The sequence below is a fragment of the Berghia stephanieae genome, chromosome 3, assembly GCF_034508935.2.
Source record: "Berghia stephanieae isolate SIO BIC M18660-M18661 chromosome 3, UCSD_Bste_1.3, whole genome shotgun sequence".
NCBI lineage: Eukaryota > Metazoa > Mollusca > Gastropoda > Nudibranchia > Aeolidiidae > Berghia > Berghia stephanieae.
The window spans coordinates 54,421,855-54,436,876 of NC_088362.1; the positions used below are offsets into that span (position 1 = coordinate 54,421,855).

The 15,022-nt window shown below is 33.1% G+C and overlaps 1 protein-coding gene across 6 annotated transcripts in view; it reads left to right on the forward strand.

The window, feature by feature from the left end:
* Positions 1-15,022, forward strand: part of LOC144968018 (transient receptor potential cation channel subfamily A member 1 homolog) — a 77,252-nt gene that overhangs the window by 44,749 nt on the left and 17,481 nt on the right. For 2 of the 6 annotated variants that reach the window (XM_078905953.1, XM_078905952.1), the window contains exons 3-15: positions 434-587; positions 1,278-1,446; positions 1,829-1,944; positions 2,441-2,596; positions 7,774-7,983; positions 8,361-8,582; positions 9,089-9,182; positions 10,518-10,713; positions 11,654-11,837; positions 12,771-12,878; positions 13,208-13,296; positions 13,815-13,961; positions 14,472-14,583. In XM_078905953.1, coding sequence (XP_078762079.1) covers positions 434-587; positions 1,278-1,446; positions 1,829-1,944; positions 2,441-2,596; positions 7,774-7,983; positions 8,361-8,582; positions 9,089-9,182; positions 10,518-10,713; positions 11,654-11,837; positions 12,771-12,878; positions 13,208-13,296; positions 13,815-13,961; positions 14,472-14,583 — 1,957 coding nt within the window. Of the gene's footprint in view, positions 1-225; positions 588-1,277; positions 1,447-1,828; positions 1,945-2,440; positions 2,597-4,593; positions 4,633-7,773; positions 7,984-8,360; positions 8,583-9,088; positions 9,183-10,517; positions 10,714-11,653; positions 11,838-12,770; positions 12,879-13,207; positions 13,297-13,814; positions 13,962-14,471; positions 14,584-15,022 lie in introns of all 6 variants that reach the window. The other 4 variants (XM_078905954.1, XM_078905956.1, XM_078905955.1 and 1 more) reach the window with 4 other exon arrangements.

The window sequence follows — 15,022 nt, forward strand, 5'->3', positions numbered from 1 at the left end:
GATGTAAGTGTGAGATTATAACTTAAACGTTTGTCATGCTAGCTAGTCAGTAGTGAAAGAATATGTAGAGACGAACAATCGAATAGAAAGTATGGACACTGCTTTGTTTCTATTTGTATTGGGAAAATTCTAGTCTCAATTTATAAAGCCATTTCTTCACTATTTTTATTTTTCATTGTTTGATTTTGTGAACAATTGAATTACATTACTTTTGATTTGATATAGGATGAAACATTCGTTCACTTCAAAACTTGTAACCTGAGTTCTTTAGGATAACTGCCACAGGGACGGGTTAGCCACTGGTTGAGCCCATAGTGTAACTTGAATGTATTTTATTAAAGTGAGTTGTGAAGGATTAATTTATTAAAATTGAGTCCGAAAAGTTGATCAATATGAGTGACAATCTTGAACCGTTGTTTGATGGTCGTTATAGACGCCATTCTGGAGGAGGGGATGCCAAAGAAGGAATGCTGGAGTTGACAAACTTGGTTTCCAATCCAATGGGGACTGACGGTGATCTACCGCCCATTGCCATTGGGATGAAGAAAGATGAGAGCTCAGAGCAGCTTAACATGACCCTGCACCAGGTATGAATTTTCTGATATTATTTTAGTTGAACCATCCTCCTATATGTGTACATAAAATAAATGCGTTTTTATCTTTAATGAATTTGACAGGTAACATGTGATGAAAATATACCTCCCGCAGATAAACAGTTGATCGTGGCCACTAATCAGACACACTAATACCAAAAAATAATTTAAAAATTTGTGTTATTATATTGAACTGTATTAAAATCAATAACATTGCTATTCTCATCAGTACCTTAGAGTATCCAATGAGTTATGATTGTATACTTACTTAACTTAAGGCCTTGAGGCACATAGGACATCCACCAGACATCTCCATTTTTTGCAGTCGCTTCTTTTGCAGTGGCTGTATTCCAGGACAGGCCTGCTTCCTTTATTTCTTTTTCCATGGTCCTTTGCCAGGTTTCTTTGATCTACCCCCTCCTTCTCTTCCCATCTGCTGTCCGTACAGGGCTGTCTTGGGAAGTGACCATTTTTCCATTCTGGCCACATGATCCAGCCAGCGCCATCTTCTTTTTGTTTGGCTTTCAATGTTAGTGCAGTCAGCTTTCTTTAACAGATCCACTGTTTTTATTTTTGTACGCCAAAATATGTTGAAAATTTCTTTGATTGTATAACTTCCACATTATTTGTTCTCAAGTTGGACTTGGCCTAATTTTCTAATACTCATACAAAAATATTTTCCAGTGTGCAAGGGACGGAGATGAATACAACATGAAAATTCTCATCAACAACATAAGCACCCATGTCAAAAAGAAGATAAATGCGTTTGATGATGAAGACTTGTCACCTCTTCATTATGCTGCTCGATATAACCATCTGAGCGTTGTCCGTCTGCTTGTTGAAGCAGGAGCCAGTAAGTTTTAAAAATTTTATCAATTCCTTTTCTTTTTAAATTTTGCTGTCAAAGCCCTTAAGGTATTTCAGTTTTTTTTTCTTGTTCTACAGCTTTATGACTGACTTGTCTACTTGATGTCACATTTGATATTCATCATTTGTACGTCTACACCAAACTTATAAATGAATCTTGCTAGATTCAAACTTGTTGCGATCTTTATGGCATTTCATCACTTTTTTTTTACATGTTTAAATATTGTGTCAAACATTTTTTTTTTTTTTTCTTTTACACGTATACTGAAGTGTATCTATGCATTTTACCATGTTAAAGGCCTTCTATGAATGGTTTTCAATCTGGAAAACAGAATGATTTTGTATCTTAATTCTTTTTTTAATTTTAGATCCTCAAATCCGAGGAGAAGATGATATTACCCCTCTTCACCATGCTGCGAGATACAGGCGTGAGAGGGCAAAGAAGAAGGAAACGGCAGCAGGTCCAGAAGATGATGATGACGAGGTATGTAGTGTGACCTTTGCTTTCATTAGAAAATTATTTCACAAGCTCAGCAGATGGAGAAACCAAAAGTGTTGTACTAGAATAGATAATGAGATTTTCATTTTATGTTTTAAAAACAATTTCACCAAGGATGAAATTGTTAACTGTTTTGAATAAGAAATTTGAGGTGTTCTATTTTAAACTATTTTAGCTTAACTATAGTATAGGTCCATTTAACCTGTTTAGAATGTTTGAAATGATGTTTTTGTTGTTTAATTTCAAATTCAAGGAAAGAATAGAATTTGGATCCAAAACCAATTATTTTCCAGAGTGAAAAAATAATTGATTTAACTAACAACAAAAATCGTCTTTACAGCACATTAGTGCATCAAATGTGACTTTGTTAAGTTCTCTACATACATTACTGTCACTTTTTTTCTTTGTGCCTAATGTTGCATAAGGTATCATTTACACTGTTTAAAACATTCATTTTGATGATTTATACTCTCATTTAAAGCCGCCAAATTCAAAAGAAAAGAATAATGATGAGGGGTTGGAAGAAGAAAATGAGGAAAATCAAGAGGAAAATGAAAATTATCGAAACAAACATGATCGACTAGGGGATGCAGGTGGGGAAGATGAGGAAGAAGAAAACGGTGAAAGAGTGATTCAGGTTATTGAAAAACTATTTCCTCTTAGTATGTATTTTGTGTGCATTGATGTTTTCACGTCTATTTAAATGTTTTGATATTATATATTTCATTATAATCTTATCATATCTGAAATAGATTTATTCATAGCCTCTTATATTACCTATGGTTGTTTGCAATAGCATTAGTAAATTTTCATCTAAACTTCTGCAATTTTTTATTGAATTGGAATGGTTTTATAGCCAACAGTACTTTGGACAAAGTAAATATCATGATCGATCCAAATTCATTTTTTAAATCAAAGATTGGTTCAATCACTTGTAAATTTGAATTGAACCTTATCACCTTCATTCTAAAGGGTTGAGAGAATTAATTTGTTGATTAACTTTTCAAGAGACTTTTTATTATAGTATTTTGTGTTACTGATCTTTTTGTCTGATTTTTTTTTTCTTTTATTCTTTTCTTTTTTTTTTTTGGAGAATGTTTTTGAATTTATAGTCATTGTTCTTTGGTATATGTCTGTAGTATGTTGCAGTGCTGATGGTTTTCCTCGGATCCGCGGAAATCCGCGATTTTGGAGTCCAGAGGAGGAATTTCCTCCTTTTAAAAATTGCTTTTTCTCGAAACAATGTGCTAGCAATGAGAGTTGATGTGCAGGTGCAGTTTCCCACTCTCCAGAAGTTAGCTAGAGTATCAATGATAGTCTATAATCTCAATTACTCTAAAAGTGGGGTTTAGTGCAGTAAAAATGGGGCTTAAAGGCAATCGTTCAACATTTTCCTACTTTTTCTTTTTTTGTCACCATCAGCACTGATGTTGATTAAACTTTTATATGAGGTTGTGATAAAAGGTTTTTCATAATGTTTCAACACAAAGGTAAAACATGAAAATCAGTTCCAAAATTTCAAAGAATTATTGAAATGATCCAACTTGCATCAATATTCACTTTGGTAAATAATGACACGTGATTTTTAAAAGCTGGAGTTTGGCACCAAAACACTGGTAGGAATGGCTTCACAAAATGATTTTAAAATGTAAACAAAATGATTTGTCTGCACTTTTCAACTTTTTGAGAATCTATTCCAGCTATTCTTTTGATACCAGTTTGTTTTTGTTTTTTAATTCTTGTTTATATATTATTGACCACAGGAAAATTGATGAAAACTAAATCCTTTCAAAGTTTTTCTTCAAGATAAAGTTTTGATTTCTTTTTATGTCAAAACGTTTTGGAAACAATCTATTGTCACAGCCTTATATGCATATTTTCAAAACTCAATCTCGACTACGAAGGTTACTTGGAGTTGTTTACATAATTCTAACATTAAGAATGTTAAATGTTATATGTATGTCTGTAAACTTTTCTCTTTTAGTAATTATCACAATTTATATGTTTGGATGGAATAAGCCTTTTACAACTTGAGAAAATAATTTATTGCAGTGTCTAACTCGCAGTATCATTTCATTAGCAAATGACTATAGTCTTTGCCCTGTCTTATCAAGATCGATTTTTTGGAAACTTGATTGTTTTTCATGTTCATTGCAATGTCTTATGTATTTCATGTTATGGAGGTGAGAGCTCGAAAAATCCTTTTTAGATAGTAATAATTGTGTTAAATTGTAATGAATCATCTTTTGTTATTTAAATAATTGATTACACAAAATTTTAGACAATTTCTCTAATTGGTATTTGATTAATTCAAAAGGAAATGGAGTGGGTTTAAAAAAAAAGAAAAGAAACATTTGGTCTTGCATGGTGTTATTTTTTCTATGTAGTATTATTTAGATAAATTTTGCTGTTCAGTAAATTTTATGAGACTCTAGTTTTTCTAATTTATGACTTATTTTTCTATTCTATTTTTTATTATTTTTCACCCAGGAAGATACTTTTTTTGTGTATCACATTATTTAAAATTAAGCAAAATGTAGTTTACAATGTAGAGATTGTCTTGGACTTTAAATAAAAATGCAAAATGGATAGTCCTATATTACCGCAGACACACTCCATATCATATTTTTTCAGGAGAATAAAAGACACAGCATGCCAGGACATTCTGTTAGGGTCTGAAACTTTTTGTGATTTCCAAACAGGATGTTTCATATGTGGAAATGCCAATTAATTAACAATGAATGTTTGCATCAAATTAAAAAAATACACAATGGTTTTATGCTATTCGTCACCTCACATACTAGAATATAGTGTGTTTTTAAAAAAATATATTTGTTATCATCCAGTGCTGGTGGTTTTCCTCGGATCTGCGGAAATCTGCAATTTTTTAGTCCAAAAAGGAATTTCCTTTTTTTAAAAAGTTAAATGGTATATTATCACCTCTATTGCTCTATAAGTGGGAGTTAGTGCAGTAAAAATGAGGCTTAAAGGCAATCGTTCAAAGTTTTAATATTTTTTTTCACTTTTTGTCACCATCAGTACTAAATCTTACCTTTTAAAATGGTTTTCTTTGACATAAAAGAATAATATAAAGGAAATTACAGCTGTGTGATTTATTTATCAATTTATTCCAATACACATGTGACATTGTCAAAATGTCAGACAGAGAATTTCAGCTGTTTATTTTATGGGGTTGAGAACCTTCGGATTTCTGCCTAAATGGTAGTTTATCTCCTCCCATCGCCTTCACAATTCCTCCGCTTTCAATTTTTTTTGATGAATAAAAACACTCACCACAACATCAACATCTCTACCATCACTACTATTACAACCACCACCACATCATCATCCCTACCACCACTACTACTACAACTACCACCACATCAAAATCACTACCACCACTACTACTACAACTACTACCACATCATCATCGATACCACCACTACTACTACAACCAACATCACATCATTCCCTACCAATACTATTACAACTATCACCTCATCATCATCCTTACCACAACTACTCCAACCACCGCCAATCATCATCTCTCCCTCTCTCCTACTAAGACAACCACCACCACATCATCGTCCATACCACCACTTCTACTACAACCACCACCACATCATCGTCCCTACCACCACTACTACTACTACAACCACCACCACCTCATCATCCCTACTACAACCACCATATGTTGTAATTACACCTTCAACTTTTGAAATTCCACCAAATGGTGTCAGAAATATCTGCCAGACAAATTTTAATGGCATTCAAATTTATAGGCTATGGTCGCATGGATAGGCCTTGATCTTTGCGCTGAAAAATTTCCTCCTTTTCTGTGACCAATCATTCTCACCCCTGATTTTAACAAACGCATCTTGGCTTTATCTGGGTTTTTTGTTTTGTTTTTTTAAACAAATTTTTTAATTCATTTAATGGGATACTCAGATATACAACCAAGGCATCTTGCACAGTAGTTGCAGTTGCAGGGGGGGGGGGGGGGTAATGCCGAAAGTATGGCTCAAACCATGGTCCTCTGGGTGACAGTGCAATGTCTTATTCACTTTGTCACCTGGTTCCAGAGATGTTTCAAAGAGCCTTGGGCGTATTTAGTTGACACCTTTGATTTTACCCTCAACACTAGTTACCAATTTATCACATAAAATAATCTATAAGAAGGATTTCAACCACTCTTGAATCATAAATTACGAGGAAGTTTTTGGTTTGATTAAAGACACTTCAACACTAATCATTTAATCTTCGTGCCATACAAGTGAAATGCTTAATCGAGTTTAATAGTCACATGGTTTTCACATAAGTGGAAGAAACAGGTGTGTCATGTGTTCAGATTAACATTTCACTTTTTTGGTTATTTTTTTTTAAATTTTGAAAACTTGTATTCCACTACAGGGAGTATGTTTCCCATCATTATTATGATCATTTAAAGGAATAAGACTGTCATTGAACGATTTGTCTTTTTTTTTATTTTATACAGCAGAATGCAAACTAGCTGTAATCAACATTTTTTTTTTTTAGCATGAATTTTGGTATAGTCTAAGGAAAAATATAAACTTTTTTTTAAATGGCTGTTCCCTTCTGCAGGTACTTTAATAGCCCTTGTAATGCCCTTGACTAATGAATTTCAGTCCTTACTTCCATATGTCTATGCATTGAGTTGTGTATTCTTGACATCAGTTTTTTAAGTGTGATTTATATGTGAATTGGTTAATGTCTGGATTGTGCGTGTGACTTTCAACATTGGTAGTGACCAGTAAAGTTTGTGTCAGTTACATCTCAATTTTCAAAAAGAATTATTTTGTATCAATTTGTTTTGAATGATTCCTAATTTTTAATTATAGATATCAATACTAACCAGATTTTTCATTTTGATATCATGCTTTTTACAAGTGAACTTTTTAGTCAAAGCAAATGATAATGATAGTAATATTACGCAATTGTTAAGCGTACAAGTACAAGCTAATAATTTGTCTAATGGTTTATTTGATGAAGTAAGGACAAACTTATATATTTGTTTACCCAATGACTGGAATGCCTGTAATGATTATTAATATAAGGGAGACAAGTAACTTAAATGCATTTTGCATCATGAATAATCGTCTGAGTTTAATTTTGTCCAACTTTTAAAAATCAGATTTTGTTGAGATCTAAACGTAAGTTAAAAATCTTGAACCAGCTTAGTTTTATTTTGTTTTCATATAATCATAAATATTTATTTATTTCCTTTACTCACTGAATTGTGATTTTTAAAAGGAGGCGTGAGGTTAAACTGATTTATGGAATAAAGTTAAATTTAAATACAAAATAAAATCAAAATGTCGATATAAATTATCAGCAATAGCTTAGCATCAAATGGCAGATCAATCCAAATGGTTAGTTTTAGATTTGGCATATTGCATAATGCATTCTCATTATATTATGTGATGTATGTTTCCTTACTTTAATGTGATACTTTGCCGTTATTAGACAGTCAAGGACTAAAATTACAAAAAAAATAAATAAGTTTATAAAATCCATTTTCAACCTATCCTCACTCACCTCTGACACAATACCGGACTGATGCTATTGGTCACCTATTTAAATTTATTATCATTAAATTTATTGTGTATCAATGTAACACATTCATTTAATTTGCTATATCACCAATGAGCCTTAAATTAAATGTTATATTACATCCTATTTCATTCGTTTTAAATGCGTTATGATACATCATATCTCATTTTGTTTGATCATAAATGTGACGAAAGTATTCTTTTATGTGATAATTTATTGTCTTTACCTTTAAATCCTAAATAGCTGGGAGCTAATGGGTTGCCCACATTGACAACATCTGAGAGCATTGCCGATGGTGACAAAGAAGACAGCATCATCAATTATCTCGTGTCTAAGGGTGCAGACTGTAATGTGGCTGACGTCTACGGACAGACTGCCCTTCATTTTGCTGCCATGAGAGGCAATGAAATTGCCTGTCGGGATTTGTTAGCTTGTCCTGGTATTCAAGTGGGGGTAAGGATTTTTTAAATATGAAATATTTTTTTCTTATTTAACTTTATATAATAAATTATGTTTTATCTATAAGACTTTGTGATAATCTGTTACAGTTATTGTGTCATTGTTTTATCTTGCCTTTCAGTTTGATTGAAATGATATATATGGCATTTATTTGAAAATTAAAATATAAATTTGGGGAATTTTAAAACCAATTTTTCCTCATTAAATCAAGAGATATGACAGAGGAACGAAATACAGCAGTGTCTTTGTCAGAAAATTATATGATCTCTTATATCTTTACAAAGCTGTAATTAGAAAGACTAGAGAGCTTTGTATTGTAAATGTGTGCTACAAAAATCCAATTAACTTATGTTCCTTTTTTTTTCTCCAAGTATCAAGATAACCAGCACATCACCCCTTTGCACACTGCGGCCATTCACAACCAAGTGGAGATAGCCAGGATGTTGTTGGATGCAGGGGCCACACTGATGTGTCGAGACAAGGAATTGTCCACACCACTTCACCTCGCTGCCACAGAGGGTAATATTGATCTGGTTCAGTTGCTCTTTGAATTTGGAGCCAGGTCCAAGGAGTCATGGGTTTGCTTGTCTGAGGTTCGTTTATGAAAGAAATCCTACATTAGAAATATACCTTTTTAGGCCCTGCCAACCCTCCTGCGTTATATATATATATATACATATAGATGTATATGTATGTATGTATCATATAGATCATTCATTAGACACTTCTATCTCCACTCCATACATTAAGGCTGTTCATATCTTCACAGCTGCTACTTGAAAATGATTGCTCTGAATATTCCTGAATTTTTTTTTCTGTTAATTTTAGTCAAACTGAATACTTTTTATGTATTTAATATTTTCTTTTTGGCGAAACACATTCCCATTTTTTTGTTAATATTGGAATGATTATTAGGTTTTCATAGGCTAAGAAAACAATTTTTGTTGTCAGCGCTTTGACTGTAAGATATTACTAAGAAATATTTTCTTGTCTATTTTTTTAAAGTGTTTAGTTTTGTTTTTATTTATTAAAAAAAAATTGCTTACAGTATTGTTTGTTTTTAAACTCCTAACTGACTTATTGGTTTTCCATGCTCTAGATGGTCACTGCCACTGACATAGAGATGAGTACATGTCTCCATTTGGCTGTGGATAATGGTCATTTCAAGGTTGCCCAGTTACTGCTTGAAAAGAGTAAGTTGATTATTGAATGAATTGAATGCGATAGTCTCCACTTAAAGTATAAAGTATATTCCTTTGGAATAAGAACTCATGCTCATTGTTAGACTATGCATGTTTGAACTTTCTAATTATTATTTTTTAAGTTAGCTAATTGAAAAGCACTTTAATGAAGACAAAATAGATATGAACCTTTATCAAGAACAGTTCCATGGATTCATAATTCTCATTACACTTCACAATGCTTCAGTTATTCCCCGGCTGGCCATTTGGAACCAAGTTTCTATTTCAAGTCACCTGCTGGGCATCCTTTTTGTATTAACACTATCGGATGATTTATTTTTTTGGCCCATACCAAACACCTTTTAGACTTTTACCATGCACTAGTGCTTGCTCCCAATTTTTTTCCCATCATAATGAAAGAAATTATAATGGTTCATAGTCTTTGTTTGCCTTTGTATTTATGGGTCCATCGTTTGTGTAAAAGCAGAAATAGAATATGGTTTACAGCAAAACTTTTCCTCTTCTTGAAAAATGTAAGCATCATGTTGTTCCCCCTAGTATCAAGCAGTGATGATACTTTTCCGCGGAAATCCGCGGTTTTCTTTCCTTTCCTCGGTTTTCCTCCACTGATCCTCGATCCGCGGATATTTCCTTCATTTCCTCCTTTTACTTTTTTTTTATATAATAAATCTTTAAAAAATACCTCCTTTTTAAAAAGTGAAATTGATCCTGTCCTGATAAGTTGCATTAAAAAATCTCGCAGCAAGTATCATGCTGAGTTGCAAAAACAGAAAGAGGAAAAGGAAAGAAAAAGACAAATGTTTGATCAAGCAGTTGTAAAGGCGGAAACAAAAAAGCAAGCAAAGGCAGTCCGGGAGAAGGCAATTAAAACAGCCTATAAGCTTCATATAAAGAAGCAATCCAAACAGGTTGGGCCCCCACCTAGAAAGAGGCCCAAAACACACTAGTACTCTTCAAGTACTCAAAAGAAGTCATCCTGCCTACTTTCCTGTGGTGCAAGAATGTTCTAGGTGAGTTTTCCGTTTTTCCGAGACTTTTCCTCCTTTTTGACTTTTTGTGAGTATCATCACTGATCAAGTAACCTCAGTGGTGTAGTTATAACATGTCTGACCAGAAATCCAATGGTCTGATGTTCATCCTTAACCATCTTTCACACATTTTTTCACATTTGGATTTTTTATTAACAGTCTGGAAGGTATTATACTCATGTTGGAAGAGGAGTATTAGTAGGTATATAAATAATGATAATCATATACTTGTCATGGTTGGATCCTTCTATATGTGTAAAATATAAAATCACTACTTTGTACTCTTTTTTTTTTTCAGGAGCGGAAGTGAACAAGCCCCGTAAACATTTCATGTACCCAATTCACTTAGCAGCCCAATGTGGAAATAAGGAGATTGTACGTTTGTTGGTTGAAAATCATGCTCGTATTGATGCCTCTAATGATGAGCAGGCTACAGCTCTGCACCGGGCTGCTGCCCTCAACCATGTTGAGGTTGCACGATTCTTGGTCGACAGGTATACCTAAACCTGTGCTTGTTACTATGAAATGAAAACCAGAGACAGGGCCCAAATTTTTATCAAGCCAAATAATATAGATTGAAATTTTTTCTTTTTTTTTTATTTCCGAGAAAGGATTGAAGCTCATGGTTTTTTGGTCTGTGTAATTTTCTTGTTTGCTAGCTTTATTTTTTATTTTCCAGAATGCACTTCTACATTCCTGTTACTGTACAGTAATAATTTGAAGTGTAATCTTATATTTATTTCATCTCAGTATAAGCAGCACAAAACAGATAAATCAATTTGGAATTCGGAGGATTGGGTCGTTTGCTTCTAATGCTTGATTGTTTACCACTTTTATAGTATGAAGAAAAAACTATTTCATGTCTGTTTATTGTGTAGTCAGAAATATGTCTGATTCAAATTTCTTCAAATTTTACTTTGAATTAAAATACAGCTGGATTGTCTGCTTACTTAAAACCCCGTTCCAAAGGAAATTGCTCATAGGGCTGATTTGAAATCATCAAATAGTAATGTGGGTAGCAAGTAAAGAAAGGAAGAAGCTGAAAACCTTGTGCCACCATCATCTCTTTCAATCAAACAATACTTTAAATTTATGAGAGCTTTTAGAATTATGGAGTGAGTTTTCATATGGAAAATACAAACACCTAAATTAATAACTAGAGATGCCTAAATGAGTCAATAAAATGGAGATAAAGATAAAGGGAGTAAATCTATATGTAAATATATATGTATTTTGTGTTTACTTGAAAAATGCAGAAACGTCGTTTGTTTTGTGTTGTTCATTCATGAGTCAGATTTACTCCCTTTATCTTTATCTCCAAACACCTAAATGATTGATTAGGCTCTATTGAAATACTTAATAACATTATGAAGACCAATCAGTATTGGGCTTGTCTGCCTTGACAATATTTATTTGATTTATTCTTTGTTCAAGGGGTGCTCGCATCAACCGTCGGGATAAAGATAACTACACACCTTTGCTACTGGCATCCAGTTATGGTAACACAGAAGTAGTGGAGTTATTGTTGCAAAAGGGGGCTGATTATACCTGTGTTGACAAGTATGAAAAGACGGCTATCTTCTTGGCTGCTGAAGAGAACAATGCAGAGACCCTGGCAGTAAGCATCTTTCTTTAATTGGTCTGCTTTTTAATGACGTTTTGAATGTCAAAGTGAATATATTTGTGATATATATGTTTATCATATGTTTTTTCTCTGATAACTATCTTTAGATGATCTGGAATCAGGCTTTGTACTCAAAATCAGTCTTAAGGATGCCTTAGTGAAGACTTTCCCACGAAAGAAATGATTATAAAGTGCAGGAATAATCTTGAAACAATTAACCAGTTAACTGTCGTACTCTTGAAGAAAATAAATAATTGAGCTTTTATTTAGGGCAATATCCACTAAACATACTCAAAGCACTTTTCAAGGGGTCCCTGACCAACAGCAATGCTTACATGTAGTTAGGACTTTATATTATGTTAGGCGATATTACAAATTTTTTTTGACAGAGACAACACTATTAACACCAGGTACTCATTTTACACCTGAGTATGGTGAGAGAAAGTGATTAAAGAGCCTTTTCCAAGGACTCAACTATGCGCCGAGCGAGGCTCGAACTCAGGTCCTTTTGATCCGAAATTAAGCGTCTTACCACAAGATCACATAGCTGCACTACTACTACTACTACTACTAGCACCACCACCACTACTATTACACCAAAAACATGAATGGTCCCAAGTTTGAGAGTTTTTGCCAAGACAAGGGGCGTTTAAATCGGTTGGTATTTAAAGGATGATTTTTCTGACCAAAATTTTAAATACATGTTTTTCATTAGTATGACATTTAACTGGTTAATTAAAAGACAGCATTGAACTATTTAAAAAAAAAAAAAAGATTTTCAAGAGATGTTCACTGCACATTAAAAAAGATCTTTTAAATGTAATTGCACTGTTTTATAAAATCAAAATGATCTTTGTTTACATCATTCCTTCGCTTTTTTCGTTATCTCATTTCATCAAGATTTCATCATTGAATTTTCTTCTTCAGAAACTTTTGTCATATCCTCAAGTAAAGAGATTAATTAATGATGGGGATGCCTATGACAACAGTGCTCTTCATATTGCTTCTCAGGAGGGATATTTGTCAATTTGCAAGGTTTGTTTTGACGAAGTTGATGAAACTTTTTTTAAAAAGAACGTTTTCCTGTTTTGTTTTGTTTTACTTTTTAAACTGTATCCGCACACACAAAAAAGTCAGATAGCCAAGAGATTATTTTAAGGTTGCTTGTACTGCATTTGTGAAATTGACAATCAATAATTGCTCTACTTTTTAGTTATTAGTTTTACTCTGAATATTGTGTAATATTTTTTAAGTTCAGCCCAAATCAGATGATGTTTATAAAACGTGGCTCATAAAATAAATAATTTTAAGGCGTACCCTGCTTATCATTGATGATCATTTATTTGAATTTCTTTCATCAACAGCTGCTCCTGAAAGAAGGTGCAACTTTGGACAGTAAGAATGAGGAAGAGCAGACTGCTCTACATCTTGCTGCTAAGTTTGGACGAACAAAGTAAGATTTACTTTTTATTATTATTATTGTTATTATTATTATTATTATTATTATTATTATTATTATTTATTTTTTTTATTATTATTGATGATGATGATGAAAGTAATTATAATTTAAAAAATAATAATAGATGGTGATTAGTGATAGTATTAATGATGATTGGGATAATAATAATGGTGATGATGATAAAAGATAAAATAAAATTCCTTTTATTCATCCCATAGGGGTAATTTGTCTCTAAGGTCTATTCCAATGGAAGACTGGAATAACCCAGGCATCGGCCGCAGTGCAGCGCTACAAACTGAGCTAGGGCGTGGTGACTTGCTCAAAGCCACACATCGCAGTGATACTAACTCGATAAAAAGACCGTACCACTGAGCCACGCTGCTCCTGATAATAATAATAATGGTGATGATGATAAATATTAATTGTGATGACGATGGTATTTAGATATTCAAGCTCTTTATCTGACCACTGTCAGAAATATAGTTTTCTTTTACTTATCCCCAAATTATCAGCATTGTGAAAGAGTTAGTCAAGATGGACAAGAGTATCGTAAATGATGAAGATGACATGTCCAACTCAGCTCTTCACCTTGCAGCACAGTATGGACACAACAAAGTCACGCAAGCTCTGCTAGAACTCGGAGCTGATGTATCTGCGAGGTTGGTATTGAATTTTGTTTGGTTATATTTGTTGAGTAATTGATGTAAAAATGACCACAATTTTGTTATTTCAGACTAGCTGTTGTTACCAAACTTGTTTCTAATATCATATTTTTTAAAGAGTTAAGATTTGTGACCTACTGTATTTTAGTGGCAATTGTTGATTGATTGCTCTTTTCAGTTTATCAATGGCTCAAAATGCATTTTTTTGTTTGTTTTTTTTTTTTTTGTTGTTGTTTTTTTTGTTTTGTTTGAGGGATATAATTTCATTGTCTCATTTACATGTGGTCAATTTTTTAAAAAGCTGAAATCGTTTTGTTAAGTTTTGGAAAGAAAAATGAGAAAGGAATAATTAATTTTAAGGTTAATATTTTTTTACTATTAATTTTAGTTTTTATTGTGTTTATTTGTGTATGTTTTGGTGGAGTAATCTCAAGTAATTCATTGTGTTGAAAATTATAAATTTGTCATTAAATCAGGATATTGTATTTTATTTTGTGTTGTCTTTAGAAACTACAATCAGTGGACTCCTTTAGATCTGGCTGCCTCTAAGGGTTGGGTGAAAACATGTAGTGTTTTGTTGGAAGAGGATGCTCCTGTCGATCCAACAGATAAGAATAAGGTAATGAATTTGTACATGAATTTTTATATTTAAAAAAAATTCTTAATAACCCATAGTATGGTTTAACAGTACTTAGAATATTGTTTTGTTGACAACGGGGAAACGGGAAACCTGAGACACCCACATTATCTGTCCTCTTTGATTAAGTTGAAGCTTCCATTTCATTTGACTAGTAGTCCTTCAGAGCCCATGGAGCCGGAGTTATGGTGTAAAACGGACAATAACAATTGCTGCTATCCTATGGATAGGATGTTAATATATCACAAAGTAGTTCCTGCCAAATCTAACAAGACTCAGCTACCCATTCACTGCTTGGTGGACAGGAGGTCAGAAAAATTCTCAACTGCACCCAGGATCGATCTTTGTCCCTTTGAGTGTGAAGCAAGTGCTCTACCAACTGAGCTATTGGGACCCCCTTTCATTTGACTACTGTGATTTA